General features: G+C 28.9%; 1 protein-coding gene across 1 annotated transcript; it reads left to right on the top strand.

Moving 5' to 3' along the window:
• Window positions 1–4,760: 4,760 nt before the first annotated feature.
• Window positions 4,761–11,840, top strand: LOC110025972 (monoacylglycerol lipase ABHD6-like). Its single transcript, XM_020726687.1, has 5 exons — window positions 4,761–5,114; window positions 5,634–6,044; window positions 9,123–9,212; window positions 11,242–11,309; window positions 11,451–11,840. The coding sequence occupies exons 1-5, from the start codon at window positions 4,833–4,835 to the stop codon at window positions 11,584–11,586; spliced, it is 987 nt and encodes a 328-aa protein (XP_020582346.1). The 5' UTR covers window positions 4,761–4,832; the 3' UTR covers window positions 11,587–11,840.
• Window positions 11,841–14,427: the final 2,587 nt, after the last annotated feature.

The following is a 14,427-nucleotide window of genomic DNA, read 5'->3' as shown; positions in this document are numbered from 1 at the left end:
ATTTTAAGAAGAAAGATAAAGAAAACTACTTAGAAACCATGGAGAAAACAAAAACACACTTTAGTTTAAAAGAAGAAATTATTGTCAAACCAACAACAAGTTTTGATTAAAACTAAAAGTAGTCTAAAACAAAAAGATAAAAACTTATCTCAAGTCCTTTACCAAACTCTTGAAGTTCCTTTGAATCTCTTCTCTTTTACAATCACTCAAAACAAAATAACAAAAAGGATAAAGTAAATAAAAAGTGGTTCCTGAAAATCTCTCCGGACTAACTCCCCAGAGAAGAACTTTCAAAAATTTCTAATATTTTCAGGACTCTTTTCTAAGTCATCTCTTTTTTCTTTTATAGTTTTCCAAGAGGTGCATTGGGATCTCTTCAAAATGTGTCTTGATTTGATGTATTTGCCCAAGAGACACATCCTTTTGCAATAATTTTTGTCCATGATGATTGTAACCAACAGCCTCCTATTAAACGAATGGGTGCCCCAAAAACCTCTTCAAAACTCGTGAAACCGATTTTACTCGTCTAGTAACTGCCACTAGCGCTTAAGCACGGGGTTTCGGTGCTTAGGCGTGCTTAAGCGCGGCCTTCTTTGTTTAACCAACGCGTAAGGGCCGGATCTGGCACTTAGGCGCCAAAACTCTTTTGCACAATGTTTCACTTTTTTTCTCCAAATTTAATCTTTTTTCACTCATTTAAGCATATTTTTTTTCATTTTTTATTGTATCTGCAAGAAAAACATAAATATACATTCCATTAAAGCGCAATATCTCAAAAATAAGTATAAAAATATGTCTAAAACACTATATAGTTTAGGTGTATCAGTCATCCCAAAAATAAAACAAATAAAATGACAAAATGATAAAATTCAATCGGTTAATAAATCATAAACAGCCTAAAATTTTTCAACCCCTAAAATTTGAATAAGACATTAAAACTTAAATTAAACTCTAATGAACAAAGATCACCGAATGCAACTTAAACAGCTGTGTTCAGATCTACGAAGATTTCTTTGACGACGCAATATATGATTTCTAACAAGAATCTTCATCCTGGTTTGAAGACCTTTCGAACTAAGTAGATTTGAATATTATGCGGCCCCAGGACGACAGGGCCATAAACATCTTGACCGAGTTGTTTAAAAATTATTCAACCAATTAAATTGACAAAATTAAACACGATTTCATGCTAATCATATTCTGTTTTTGCACACTCGTGAGAGACTTAAAACAAATTGCTCTTTAGATTTGCTTTGCATGCCATATGGTGTGCTAACATTCTGAAGTGGAACTTTGAGATAACAAAATAACAAAAACATGACAAACAAAATAAAATAAAGTAAAACAACATGACATGACAAACATAACAAAATAAAATAAAATGAAACGACTTAACAAATAAAACAAAAATCAAACAACAAAACCAAATAAAAAAGACATGACGAAACAAAACAAAACTTTTAGGGTAGAATCATATTCTTAAAAATCTATTATCCTAGAAATAAAACATATGTTTCTTTCCTTTACCTTGACACTTCTTAAAGAATGAGTTATGATGAGAATCAGGAGTTTTCTTAGACAATTTTAACTATCTAAGATGTAATTAAATATAGGAGTTTGCTCTTATAGGAGAATTAAGAACTCAGAATAGGTGATACACCTAAAATCTCGGGTTATTTATTTTTCAAGTGGTTTTCCTTATATGAGAAATCATTTCTCTATAATGTTCACCACAATGAAAAATCCTTTCGACATTTCTTTTTCTCATGTTTTCTATTTTTAGTCCTTTCCTTCCTTCTCCAAGTTTCTTAAAATCTTGGAATCCTTGACATGATTCGAGAGAATGAGTTAACTAAAGATTAGGGCGATAAAAATAGATAAACAGAGTGACGACTCCTTTTACTAAAAAGAACACATCCGACACGACAGGAATTAGCGGCGACGGACACAAACCGGCGGCGACAAGACCCTATGGCAAACTATTAGAAATTATGATGAAAAATCTATGAGATAATATTATGAGTTTTCCATCATAAATATTCACTAATGGATGTTTTATGTCACTGCTTTCAGTATAATTACATTGTAACTATTTGAGGTCTATTCTTTGAGAAGATTTTTTTCATTTTAATTTTCTCTATATGGTTTACAATTGGGAATAGAATTATTTATGAATTTTCATCATTATGAATGAAATTTTTTGCTTGTGTTACTAACTTCTTGTAGTGCAAGTTGAAATAAGGTGTTAGGTTAAGTACTCACAAAAAAATTTTGAAATTCTGAATTTTTGGTATACTTAAAGTTATATATAAACTCTTATTCTAAAATCCTCATATTTATTCAAGTTTAGGAAAAATTTCCTTTTTGTTATTTAGTAATAAAATTGATTTATAAATCTGGGAGTTACACAACTTGTGGTATTTATTATCATTTAAATATGTGAGAATATTGATCCAACCACTCTGCAGGAGTACAAGCGCTGAGGAATCAAACATCCTATAAAATTGTAGCTTGATATTCTGAATGAGAAGAAAAAGCATTTCAACATGATATTGAAGATTATGTTGATTGTGATCAAATCCCCAAGTAAGCTTTACTAAACATAAAGATGTCTTCTTTTTCTTAAGCAAATTTTATAAGCACAACCATAAAAACGAAACAAGAAAAAAAGTTTCAATCAACATTAATTTTTTAGCTGCCTTATTATCTTAACTTGAATCCATTTCATCTGCAAGCACAATCCTAAAACTTTAAGAAGGATTATTTCTTAAATCACTTAATTCTTGATTTCTTGCTTCTAGGTTTTTTCTTAGCCCAAATCTTCATATGCATGAGTATTTCATAACTTTGACATTTCACTTATTTAATCTCTTTTAAGGTACATTTCAAAGGAATTGAGATTTTAGAAATTTTTTTAGTTAAGCTTTTATTTTTATATTACTTGATATTTATTTTAAAAATTTTTTCATCATTAAAAATGTCAAAGTGGCTTTTCCAAGTTCTTGACGTTTCAGTAAAAAATATATAATATCAGGCACAAATATTAATGTAATTTGAATGAGAGGATATTCAGGGTCAAATTCAAGTTTATTTAAGCATTTTTTTAGCAAGTTTAAAAATCAAATTAAACGTTTCGACAAGAAATATTCAATGGTGCTAGAAGTGATTCAATTTGGGTCCAAATAAATCCAAGTTATAAACTTGATGTATAACTTAAAGCTTCCAACCACAAACTAAAATATCAAATAAACTCCTCATCCAGCATGCTTGTAATTAATTTAATAAACCACCTTGTTGTGAGAAAATCAACAGAGCCTACGATCACTTAATTCTTAGGTATTTAAGACGCTTTAATGATAAAATAACAATCTATACTCAAAGAATTCAAAATAAATTCTCTAATTGTGTATTTTGGGTTTTCATTAGGTTTACCAGAATGTCACGCTACAAAATTATAAAAATGCTACTATTCTCTACATGAACGGGAGGAGTATGTCAAAAGCAAAATTTAAGCTTATGAATAATGATAGAAATTAATGATCATAAGTAACTATTGTACACCAATACTAGTGGTTGTAATTTGATTACAACTTAATGTTGCTACTATATGATCATTTTCACTTAATTGATTTGTTATCTGACAAACCCTATTATACCAAGAAAATTTTATAAAATAAAAGACAAACAGTATTCATTATTTTGTAATAGATTCTTCCCTAGTTGAGAATACTAGAATAACCATGTAACCTTAGTAATATAGTGAAAAATTTTGACTAGATGATGCTCCTTGAATTTTTCTTTTCTTTCCATTAGGTTTTTTATGGTAAAAGAATATTATTTTTTTTTTGTGATTTATAAATGCATATGCATGCGCCAGATATCTCTATTGAGTTAATTATACTCTTATTTACTCGCATATTTATAATTTCCTTTCGTTTCAACTTGGGTGTGTTTTTTCTCCTCATACAATGTAATTACTTATTTACACTTGCTCCTAAGTGAATTTTTCTATTAATTTTTGTCACTTAATTCACTGCCAACTTATTAAAACACAAATGCAATGAACTAACAAATGGATTTCAGTACGTAAGACCACTTTTAAAGTCGTTAAGACCCACATCTAATTTACGTACATCTATGTAATGACGTTCGATGTCACAGATTGCCGTTTGCCCCAATTATCACGTTTCTTTTCCATGGAAATATATACTATTCCCCCTAAAAATAATATAATCTTATTGAAGTCAACCAAAATATAGCTATAAAAAAAAGGCATAAAAAAATAGTAAGAAAATCACGTCGCCCCCACGAAACAAGGAATCCGATCCGTAGACGCCAAAGGGCGGTTGGTTCCAGGTAGGCAGAGCAGTTGATCAAATTGAAATTAAACCCATAAACGACATTGGAGCTGTAAAAAGCAGAGAGAGATACCGAAAACTAGTAACCTAAACCCCAAGAAACTGGGCGACTACAAGCAAGCCATCTACAGTACTAAACCAAACGACTCGCCGATTCCTGTTTATAAAATTATGTAAAGTTTGCATAAATTAAGCAATTGGACGAAGTAGTTGAATAGCTCGAACTAAGATTAAAATCTAAAATAAAGCTTGAACTAAGATCAATTTAAACAAAATTCTTTCAAAATTAAACTAGCATGGAGCCAGCGATTTTAGCCTATCTTGCCCGGTATTAATAATACCAACAACCATCACCAACTTTGCCGGCTGTCCATCATTCATTCCTCCATTAATATATATAACTTCATCCATAAAACGCTCGAGGGCGCAGCACCAGAGCAGAGCAGGACTGAGAGAGAGGGAGGAGTTTTTAAGATGGTGAACTTCGTGGAAGCACAGAAACCTGTTCTCCGTGCTCTGGTGAAGCTAGCCGGTCTCCGGCAGCTCACCCTGGAGATTTACCCCGGCACAGTCATGAGCTTCTGGATACCCAAAGAGAAAATCCCCAAAAAGAGCACCACAAAAGAAATCGTCCCCGTCGGAAAAATCGGCGACGTCAACAAAAACAAGAACAAGGGGGAGGGGAAGAAAGAGAAGCCAGCGGTGGTGCTCGTCCATGGTTTTGCCGCCGAGGGGATTGTAACTTGGCAGTTTCAGGTAGGGTTGTTAACCCGTAAAGGTATCGTTTGGTAGGTCGGTTGCTACCTTTGCCGAATGAGTACCGATTCATTAATAAATTTCAATATAAATGCCCATAATATTTATGTTTTTCATATATAACATATTTATGGAGACATTATAGGATTGCTTAAAAAATTTTGAGTTGGAATAATTTAATTTAGTTTTTTTGATAAAAATTATTTTTATACTAAATTTATACAACATAATATTGCGTAATTTAAATTTATGTATGAATTAAAAAAGAAAAAAAAGCAATTGCTAATTGTATGATAAAAAAAACAAAGCATTAAAATATTTATATATTCAGAATGCGGATGTATTTTGTTATTTTTTTAATGAAAATTTCAAAATTAAAATAATAAAATTCATGTATTAAAGTAGATCCCACGTATAATAACTTTTATGGAGTGAAGAATAAAAAAAATGAGATTTTGTTCATCGAATGAGAAAATTTTTTGCCTAAATCTAAAGATAGAAAAAAAAACGATCTTTCAGGTGGGAGCTCTTACAAAACTCTACTCCGTTTACATCCCGGACCTGCTCTTCTTCGGGGGTTCAAGTAGCGCTGCGGCAGATCGGTCGCCGGACTTTCAAGCCGAATGCCTAGCCGCCGCTCTGGACCAGCTTGAAGTGGCGAAATGCACGGTTGTGGGGTTCAGTTACGGTGGAATGGTGGCGTGCAAGATGGCGGAGGCGAGACCGGACCTGGTGAAGGCCATGGTTGTTTCGGGATCTGTCACTGCCATGACTGATTCGATAAGTGAGGAGACGATGGAGCGGTTGGGATTCTCATCATCCAAGGAGCTCTTGTTGCCGGAGTCCGTCAAGGGCTTGAAGGCGCTTTTGAAAGTGGCGACTTACAAGAAGCTCTGGTTTCCGGATTTCTTACACCGGGACTATCTCGAGGTATGCATTCGATTGAAGCTTTCATAACCATTTTTAGAAATTAATTTGATATAATTTAGTTCATTGAATTATCATAATATTATAATGTTTATTCTCATATAGACGTGCTGATTTTATTAAAAATTTTGTAACAATAAAAATTATATTTATTTTCTGTTATATGAAAATTTTAATGGATTCAAGAATATTAGGGCTCTTATGACCTTTTAAATTAATTTCAATATTTCTTAAAGATATAGCATAAGTCCAATATTTTGATGGATGTCATGAGATCTTCTAAATTCTTTGGCTTTTCCCAACGAAATAATATTTATTAATTTATTTTAAAATATCATTAAATATTTGTTAATTTATTTTAAAATATCATCAACATTGAAGTATTATCGCATGAGATAATTAGATATCTTATAAAAAATTGAACTAGAAAATTTTGATTCAACATTGACAATATATTTCAGCCATTGGAAAAAAAATATTAAATGAGAATAATGTATACTGTTTGTATATTATTCTTTATTTTTAGCCTTATTGATATGCACGAATATTCTCATTTAAAAAGTCAATATCAAAAATAATTTTTAGCTCATGAAAAAAATTAATCAGTTTTAACAAAAATTTAACTCTATGCTAAAGTAAATGGAATATTTTATGGCTTGTAATTTTTTTTTTCAATTTTGGTTAGGCTGAATGTAGTATTTAGGTTTAGTTTTTATTTTTATTTTTATTTTGGAAGCATTTGCATATATCCCACTCAATTCCTATGTATTTTCATATCCTGTTCTTAAATTGTATTTTTTATATTTTCACCCCCAAAATTTGTTATATCACATCAAAAATAATACAATTTTTTTAAATAATATACATCTTTTCAAGTATAAAATGACTTTATGTCAAAATTGAAATTTAGGTTTTAGATATGTAAATAGATAAGAATTAAGTGGTGTGTATGTAAATCTTTCTTTTTTTTTTTTTTGAAATATTAAGACAACGTGAAATATTAAGACAACGTTTATGTTTATTATAATCCTATCAAATAGGAGAACTATTAAATGCAGAGATTCCTGCGAATTAAAAATATTAAATGCAATAGATGAAAAACATTTTAATTTCTTTATTAAATGCAACATTATTTATTTATTTCGTTGGAACTGGTGGGTGCTGGACAAGTTGATTAAATGCAACATACTTCCCCGAAGGAAAGACGACCAATTGCACCTTTATTTGCTCACCTAACTAAGCGCTGGAACGTATTGTCAATGAAAAACACGTTTACATAAATACCACTAAATTCTTATGTATTTTATATATCTAAGATTTAAATTTTTATGTTTATATATATAACATTCAAATCTTCAACATCGCATTAAAAATATCACAGAATTAATTTTTTAAACATGCAATACATATTTTCATCTATAAATTTATTATAATATTTTAAAACTAAATATGAATTTAAGTATTGAATAAAAAAATATATATAAAAGTTGTGTGTTGCTCTTTACAATAAATTAATCCGGCGATCCCGAAAGTATGAGGAAGTGAAAAATAAATGTAGAACATTTCCAAATTTTGTACATCAGTTGGATAAAAAAAAATGCAATGTGAAAATCGATGTATTTGAAACTTGTCTTTTCATTCTGGAAAATTATAGAGTTTAAGCCATATCGGGTTTGAAAAATCATGTAAATTAGAAATTATTTAAGGAGACATTTGTTAAATTTGTCGGCAGTTTATTTCAGGATTTAAACCTCTTAGTGCAAAGATTATTTTAATATAAGTATTGATCGTTGATATTATTATTAAGATTAATTGATTTTGATTATATTTTATTTTCTATTTTAATTATAAGAATCGGTTATTAAGAATTTATTAAGTTAAATAACAATTAAATAAAATTTTAAAGTATTTATAGATTAACAATAATTTATTATTCATTAATTAGTAAAAGATAATATCTTCAAAATAACTATCTCGAAGCTAACTAATTATTAAATTCTACTTAATCATTTTAAAATATTATTAGTTTAACTAAGTTAGTATTTTATTTTTATTAAATAATATCAATCAGAACTAATTATTAAATTCTACTAAATCATTTTAAAATATTATTAGTTTAACTAAGTTAGTATTTAATTTTTTTTAAATAATATCAATCAGTAATGGGGATTTACATTTTTTTTCCTATTTTAAATATACTCAATAAAATGCAATAAGCATATTACAAAATTTTCATTTATCATTAATCTTGTATTTATAAATTAAATCAAACATAAGGAAATCAAATTAAATCATACATAATATTTATTGTCTACTTAATGTTTTGAAATAATTAAAATTAACTATTAATAAAATTAAGAAAATTTAAGTCTCCTTAAAAATTGAATCCCCTTCCATTTGATTCTATCCAAAAACCATGACACCCTCTTTTCTTTTTTTCTGTGACATTGAACTTTTTAATTTCAGTGTATGGCAAAATTGATTTGAAATCTAGGTTATTTTTACAGCGATTACATACATGCTTTATTATTTAAATAAATTTACATATTTAACACTTAAATTTTTATATTTATTTATTTGGACCTTTAATATTATAATTACATCAAGCATTTCGTTTAAATGTGTTTTTCAGTTCAGAAAAAAGAATATTAGTATAGTAATTTAATGAGAAGTTAAGATTTTGGTCAAGTAAATAATAAAAATTAGATGTCAAATCTCCCTTATTGGGAAATTTTTGTAGGGAGATTTACTTTACGTCAGTAATGCAAATTTAACTGCACTTTGATTAACATTGTTAATTAAGAAATTAAAAATTAAAAGGAAGATGTTACCCTTTAAATTCAACTTTAGGTTGTATGTATGAATCATATATACATCCACTTTAAGTAGACATACCTTTGTTACATTATTGTGTCTTAGTTGTTGCTATTAAAGTTCTTAATGCATGCAGTTGGGGTGATTAACGTCTTATCATAATAAATTATATTGATACTATTACGACTGGAATATTGAGCGTGTATCACGATTAATGGCTCATTTAATATTTGGGAATTAAAGGCTAGTTTGGTATTGGTTGAGCAGGTGATGTTCAGCAATAGGAACGAACGTGCGGAGCTGCTGGAGGGGCTCCTAAGATGCAACAAGGATGACCATGTTCCGAATTTGTCTCAGGTGATTTATTAAGAAGTAGATTTTTTTTTTTTAATCTTATTTTTTACCATCGAATAACATCAATTATCATATCAAATTATTCGCATTAAATTGTTTTACAAGAACAATAAAGTTAAATTTTATGCCTTTTTAAAATGATTTAATTATAAATAAAAGGCCCATTTGACATCACTTTTATTTTTTTATTTGGTTTTATTATTTTTTAATATTTGAAACAAATTTGATTAGTAAAGTTTGAATATTTTTTTCCATTTTTAAAATAAATTAATTTATTTTTAAAAATACTCGAAAATTAAAAAAAGAATTTTAAATGTTTTTAAAAACAATTACAATAACCTGATATATTTTAATTTAAATAAAAAATAGAAAAAGAAAAAGTTAAAAATTCAAAAAATACGAAACAAACATTATCAAATAACACTTAATTAAATAAATTTAATACTCTTGTTAATTGTTTTAATAATAAGATAAATAATTAATTAAATTTAATGCTTTAAATTTAAATTATAATAACTGAGTCTTCTAGTATATATTTTCATACTATTTGATATTTTTCAGGGATTTAATTTTTTTAAAAAGTACTAAGAAGTAATTTTTTTTTTTTTAATGTAATTCATGCAGTGCGTTCTTTCAAGCCACAACTAAAAAAAAAACCTAATTTTTGGCTCATTAATTAGGATTCACTTTCTTTCATTGTAAGCTAACAGCTAAATTACTATATACAATAAATTAATCAACAAAATCATGCCCTAAAAATAGTTCAGAAACCTTTCTTGAAATATAGTTTGATTTTTTTTTATCTCAATGCCATGTTTAAAAATTCTAGTGCACAATAAATAAAAAGGTTAAATTACATTTTTTATTTATATTTAAATCATCTAAAATTTTTACAATACGTTGACATATTATTATCTTAACTTAAAAACGGTTAAATTACATATTTTCATGAATAGATAAGAGGATGTGTAAAAGATAAAGTTTAGAAAAAAGATATGTAAATACAGAGGATTTGAGTGGCATCTGTAAATAGTTGATCAGAATTAAATAACAGAAGAGTATTTTCTTGGGCAAAACTTAATAATAATAATAGCCTAATCAGATTTTGTCGAAAAATATTAATGATGTGGTACATGCCTTTATGACTGTTGGATGAGGCATAATGGCGCTCAACTAACGCGGATTAAGACCTTGGTGCGTGATTTAACTTTCAAATTTTTAACCGACGATTTCGACAAATGACAGCGACCTGCTTTGAAAATAAAACACAATTACTACAATACTTATTTTTTAAATGATCGAAGCAACATCGAATTTCGAAGTGCAATAAGTTTTTGTGTGTTGAAATTTTTAACTGATCTAACACGGCATGTGATGATGTCTTCATCTTTTTTCTTTTTTTTCTTTTTTTTGTGGAGTTCTTGGGATTTAATCTCACATAATCAATCCCTAACTCGGTCCACAAATAACTATTGATTTTAAAATTTCGTTGATGTTGTATTTATTTGCGCTGTTGACCAAACACAAAGATATATTTATATATATATATATATATATAGATGCACACGTGGAATCTTTAGGTAAAAATATTAATTTTATATGTAATTTTATTCAAAACATTAAGTCTTAACTGTTTTGTTTTTCGGTGTGGACCATGTGCAGCTAAATATTAAAAAAGAACATAATTACTGAATAAAATTCAAAAAAACAAAATGAAAATTCATCGGAATGAAAGAAAAAAACTAAAAAGATCATTGATTAGAAATAAATAGAGATGGAAGATCATGATGTTTTAAAGCTTAAGTAGACCGCTTAGGAGCTTTCATTCTTGCTTCTCAATTAGGAAAAAAAACCAAATGAGCATGTCGTACAAATACTGTTGCTTAGAGTTTATAACGTGATTTTCTTAGTAAAACTATATTTTTAAATTGATTTGTTTATTTTAACTCGTAAATTTGTAATCGGAACTCTTAATTCCATTCATTTTTTTTTTAATTTTGCTTATTTGCTGCTTCATCTAACTCGGTTGCAGAGAATACTTCTTCTGTGGGGCGAAAACGACAACATCTTCCATTTGGAGCTCGCCCAGAACATGAAAGAGTAGGCCTTTTATCCCGTTTATTTTTTCATGTGCGAACAATTGCCTACCAATGTTGCAGATTGTGCCTTAAACTTTAAAATATTATAAATAATTATCAATTTTTGTTGTTCAACAACCTAAAAGCCATTGTTTTGTTGCAGTCAATTAGGAGACAATGCCACGCTGCAATCCATTGAGAAGGCAGGCCACCTAGTTCACCTGGAGCGGCCCTGCGCCTACACTCGCCACCTCAAGAATTTCCTAGCCCTCGTCAATGCCCAAGATACCCTAGAGTAGTTATGTCCCACCGTTTAATTTGAATTAAGAATAAACGAATTTGGATTAGTATTATTTTTTTCTATCATATTGTATTTTATTTGAATAACATTTCCATTAATGCAATCATGGATTTTAAATCGAAGAAATGATTTCAGCCACATATGTAAATCTTTCCTGCCATCATATGATTGATGCTTCTGCTGCTTTGGGAAGAAGTATGCTTCTATGTAATGCAAAATTTCTTCATGCTGAAATTTACTGCTTTGAATTCGGTCCCCTTTTAGATCAAGTGCTGATATTGTTGGAATATATATGTTGAACTCAAATTTGACCTCGAGCCACGCTCAAATAATGGAATCAATCATAGCACGTCCGGTTGCAAAGAAAGGTCTCCCTAAAATAATATGAACTTTTTTATCTTTTTCCATGTCTAGCACAATGAAATTCATATAAAAAATAAATTTATCCACCTTAACAAGTACATATTCTATAACCTCTTTAGAATAATTGATAGATCGATCAGCTAACTGAAAGGTTGTTGTAGTATGAGAAATCTCTACTAAGTCTAACCTTCTAAATATAGATAAAGACATGAGATTAATGCTAGTCCCTAAACACATAAGACATTATGTTAAATTTTTTTCCAATCGCACAAGGTATGGTAAAACTACCGGCGTCTTTAAGCTTTTGAGGAAGCTTCTTTTGAATTATTGCATTACATTCTTCACTAAATACAATAGTTCATAAGCTTTAAACTTCTTTTTTTTTTAATATATCTTTCATACATTTGGCATAACTCGACATTTGTTCCAAAGCTACTGCAAATGGAATGTTGATCGTAAGCTTTTTAAATATCACCAAAAACTTGGAAAATTGTTTATCAAGCTTTTGTTGTCTAAGTTTTTGAGGAAAAGGATGTGGTGGTCTTTTTGAACCAATTTTAGTTGGAGAGACAGGTTGTTCTTTATCTTTATAAATAGTTTCTCTGGGCTTTTTAGTTTCTCTCTCAAATTCAATCTCTTTTTAAGTTCCAACATTTAATTTCCTTCCACTCCTAAGTTGAAATACTTTAACCTATTTTTGTTTTTTACTTTTTTATTTCAGATTTATCTCAACATTACTAGGAAGTGTTTCCTAGGGTCTATTGCTAAGTGCATTAACAATTTTTTCCAGTTGATTCCCAATATTTCTTATAGCAGCACCTTGACTTTGTAATTGATTACTCAATTGTAAAACTACTTCTTCTATTACCAACTTCTTTTCCTTAAATTGTTGGTTATTGAAGCTAGAAGGTTGATAGTTAGAACTACCCTGGTTGTTCCAGTTTCCTTTTGGGTTCGCCTGAGTGTTCTCCCATTGCTGACTTCCACCATCATAATTATAATTATTCTAGTTATAGTTGGGGTGATTTTTCCAACCTGGGTTATAAAAGTTTGAATATCGGTTATTGAGTTTATTAGTAACTGCATGTAAAGTTTCTCATGATTGAGAATCATTAAATTGTCCTAATGTATTTTCCTCACTCACTTGAGTTGTTTGAGAAAAGTTCATTGCAAAATTAACTAACTTCCTAGATATCGTAGCAACTTGAGATATCAAGATGGATATCACATCATTATCATGATTCTAACTATTCTCTTAGGATTTACCCTTCCTAAGGGTTATTGAAAAATATTATTAGTCATTTCTTCAATTAAGGCATGCTTCATCAAATTGTTTTGAAATTAAAGATTCTCCAGCAACAGCATCAATTATAGATTTAAGGGATCCTATTAAACCATTATAAAATATTTGAATAAGTAACTTGTCAGGTAAAGCAAAATGTGGACACTTTCTAAAAAGTTCCTTAAATCATTCTCAAGTTTCGTAAATTGACTCCCCTTCAAACTAAGTAAAATATGTAATATCATTTCTAAGCTTAGTAGTTTTTTAAGGAGAAAAGTTTAGGCAGAAATTTTTATGTCAAATCCCCCAATATTCTAATAGATCCAGGTGTGAATTTAACCACATCTTAGCTTTATCTTTTAAGAAAAAAGGAAAAAGACAAAGTCTAATAGCGTCATATGATATGCCATCATATTTGAATGTAGCACATAGTTCTAGAAAACTTGATAGATGTAAATTTGGATCCTCAGGTGGTAAATTTGGATCCTCAGGTGGTGTTCTCCCAAACTGATTGTTTTGCACCATTTGTATTATTGGAGGTTTATGTTCAAATGAGTTAGCCACTACAGCAGGAGTTTGAGTACTTAAATGAATTTCATCTACTGTAAGGGTTACATATTCCCTTAAAATCCTTTGTGAATTTTTATATTCATTTTTAGTAGTTAAAATCTCAATATTATTTTGTGATGTGTTTGTCATTTCTTGAGAAATGTGAAGTTATTTTTGCTTTCGAATTCTTCTTATAGTTTGTTATAATTCAGAATTGTATGGTACTAAACCATTAGATCACAAACCTCACATGAAAAAATGGTAAAATTCAAAAAATAAAATACTTAAAATTTCTAAACAAAAAAAAAAAATGGTTTTTTGCAATTTTTTTGTCTTTGTAATTTTTTGAAATTGAAATAATTTCGTATCTAATTTTTAGTGATTCTACCGTTCAAAAAAATTTTCTAAGTCAAAAAGTTCTGAAAAAAATTTCCTTTTTAAGTCTTTTTAATTTCTTCAAAGTCCTTTTAATTTATTTTAATTTATTTCCCGACAACTGCCACAAAAACTTGACTCAACCAGCAATTACATAGATATTTAAGTTTCGAATATGGTCAAAATCTTAACCCAATTTATATTTAGCGGTTAATGAGAATAAATGTAATATTATAAAATTTAGATTAATAGTTTTCTCACTAGGGTACT

The sequence above is a fragment of the Phalaenopsis equestris genome, unplaced genomic scaffold (assembly GCF_001263595.1).
Source record: "Phalaenopsis equestris unplaced genomic scaffold, ASM126359v1 Scaffold000346, whole genome shotgun sequence".
NCBI lineage: Eukaryota > Viridiplantae > Streptophyta > Magnoliopsida > Asparagales > Orchidaceae > Phalaenopsis > Phalaenopsis equestris.
Note: the sequence above shows the minus strand (reverse complement) of the source record. Positions and strands in the feature narration are given on the sequence as shown.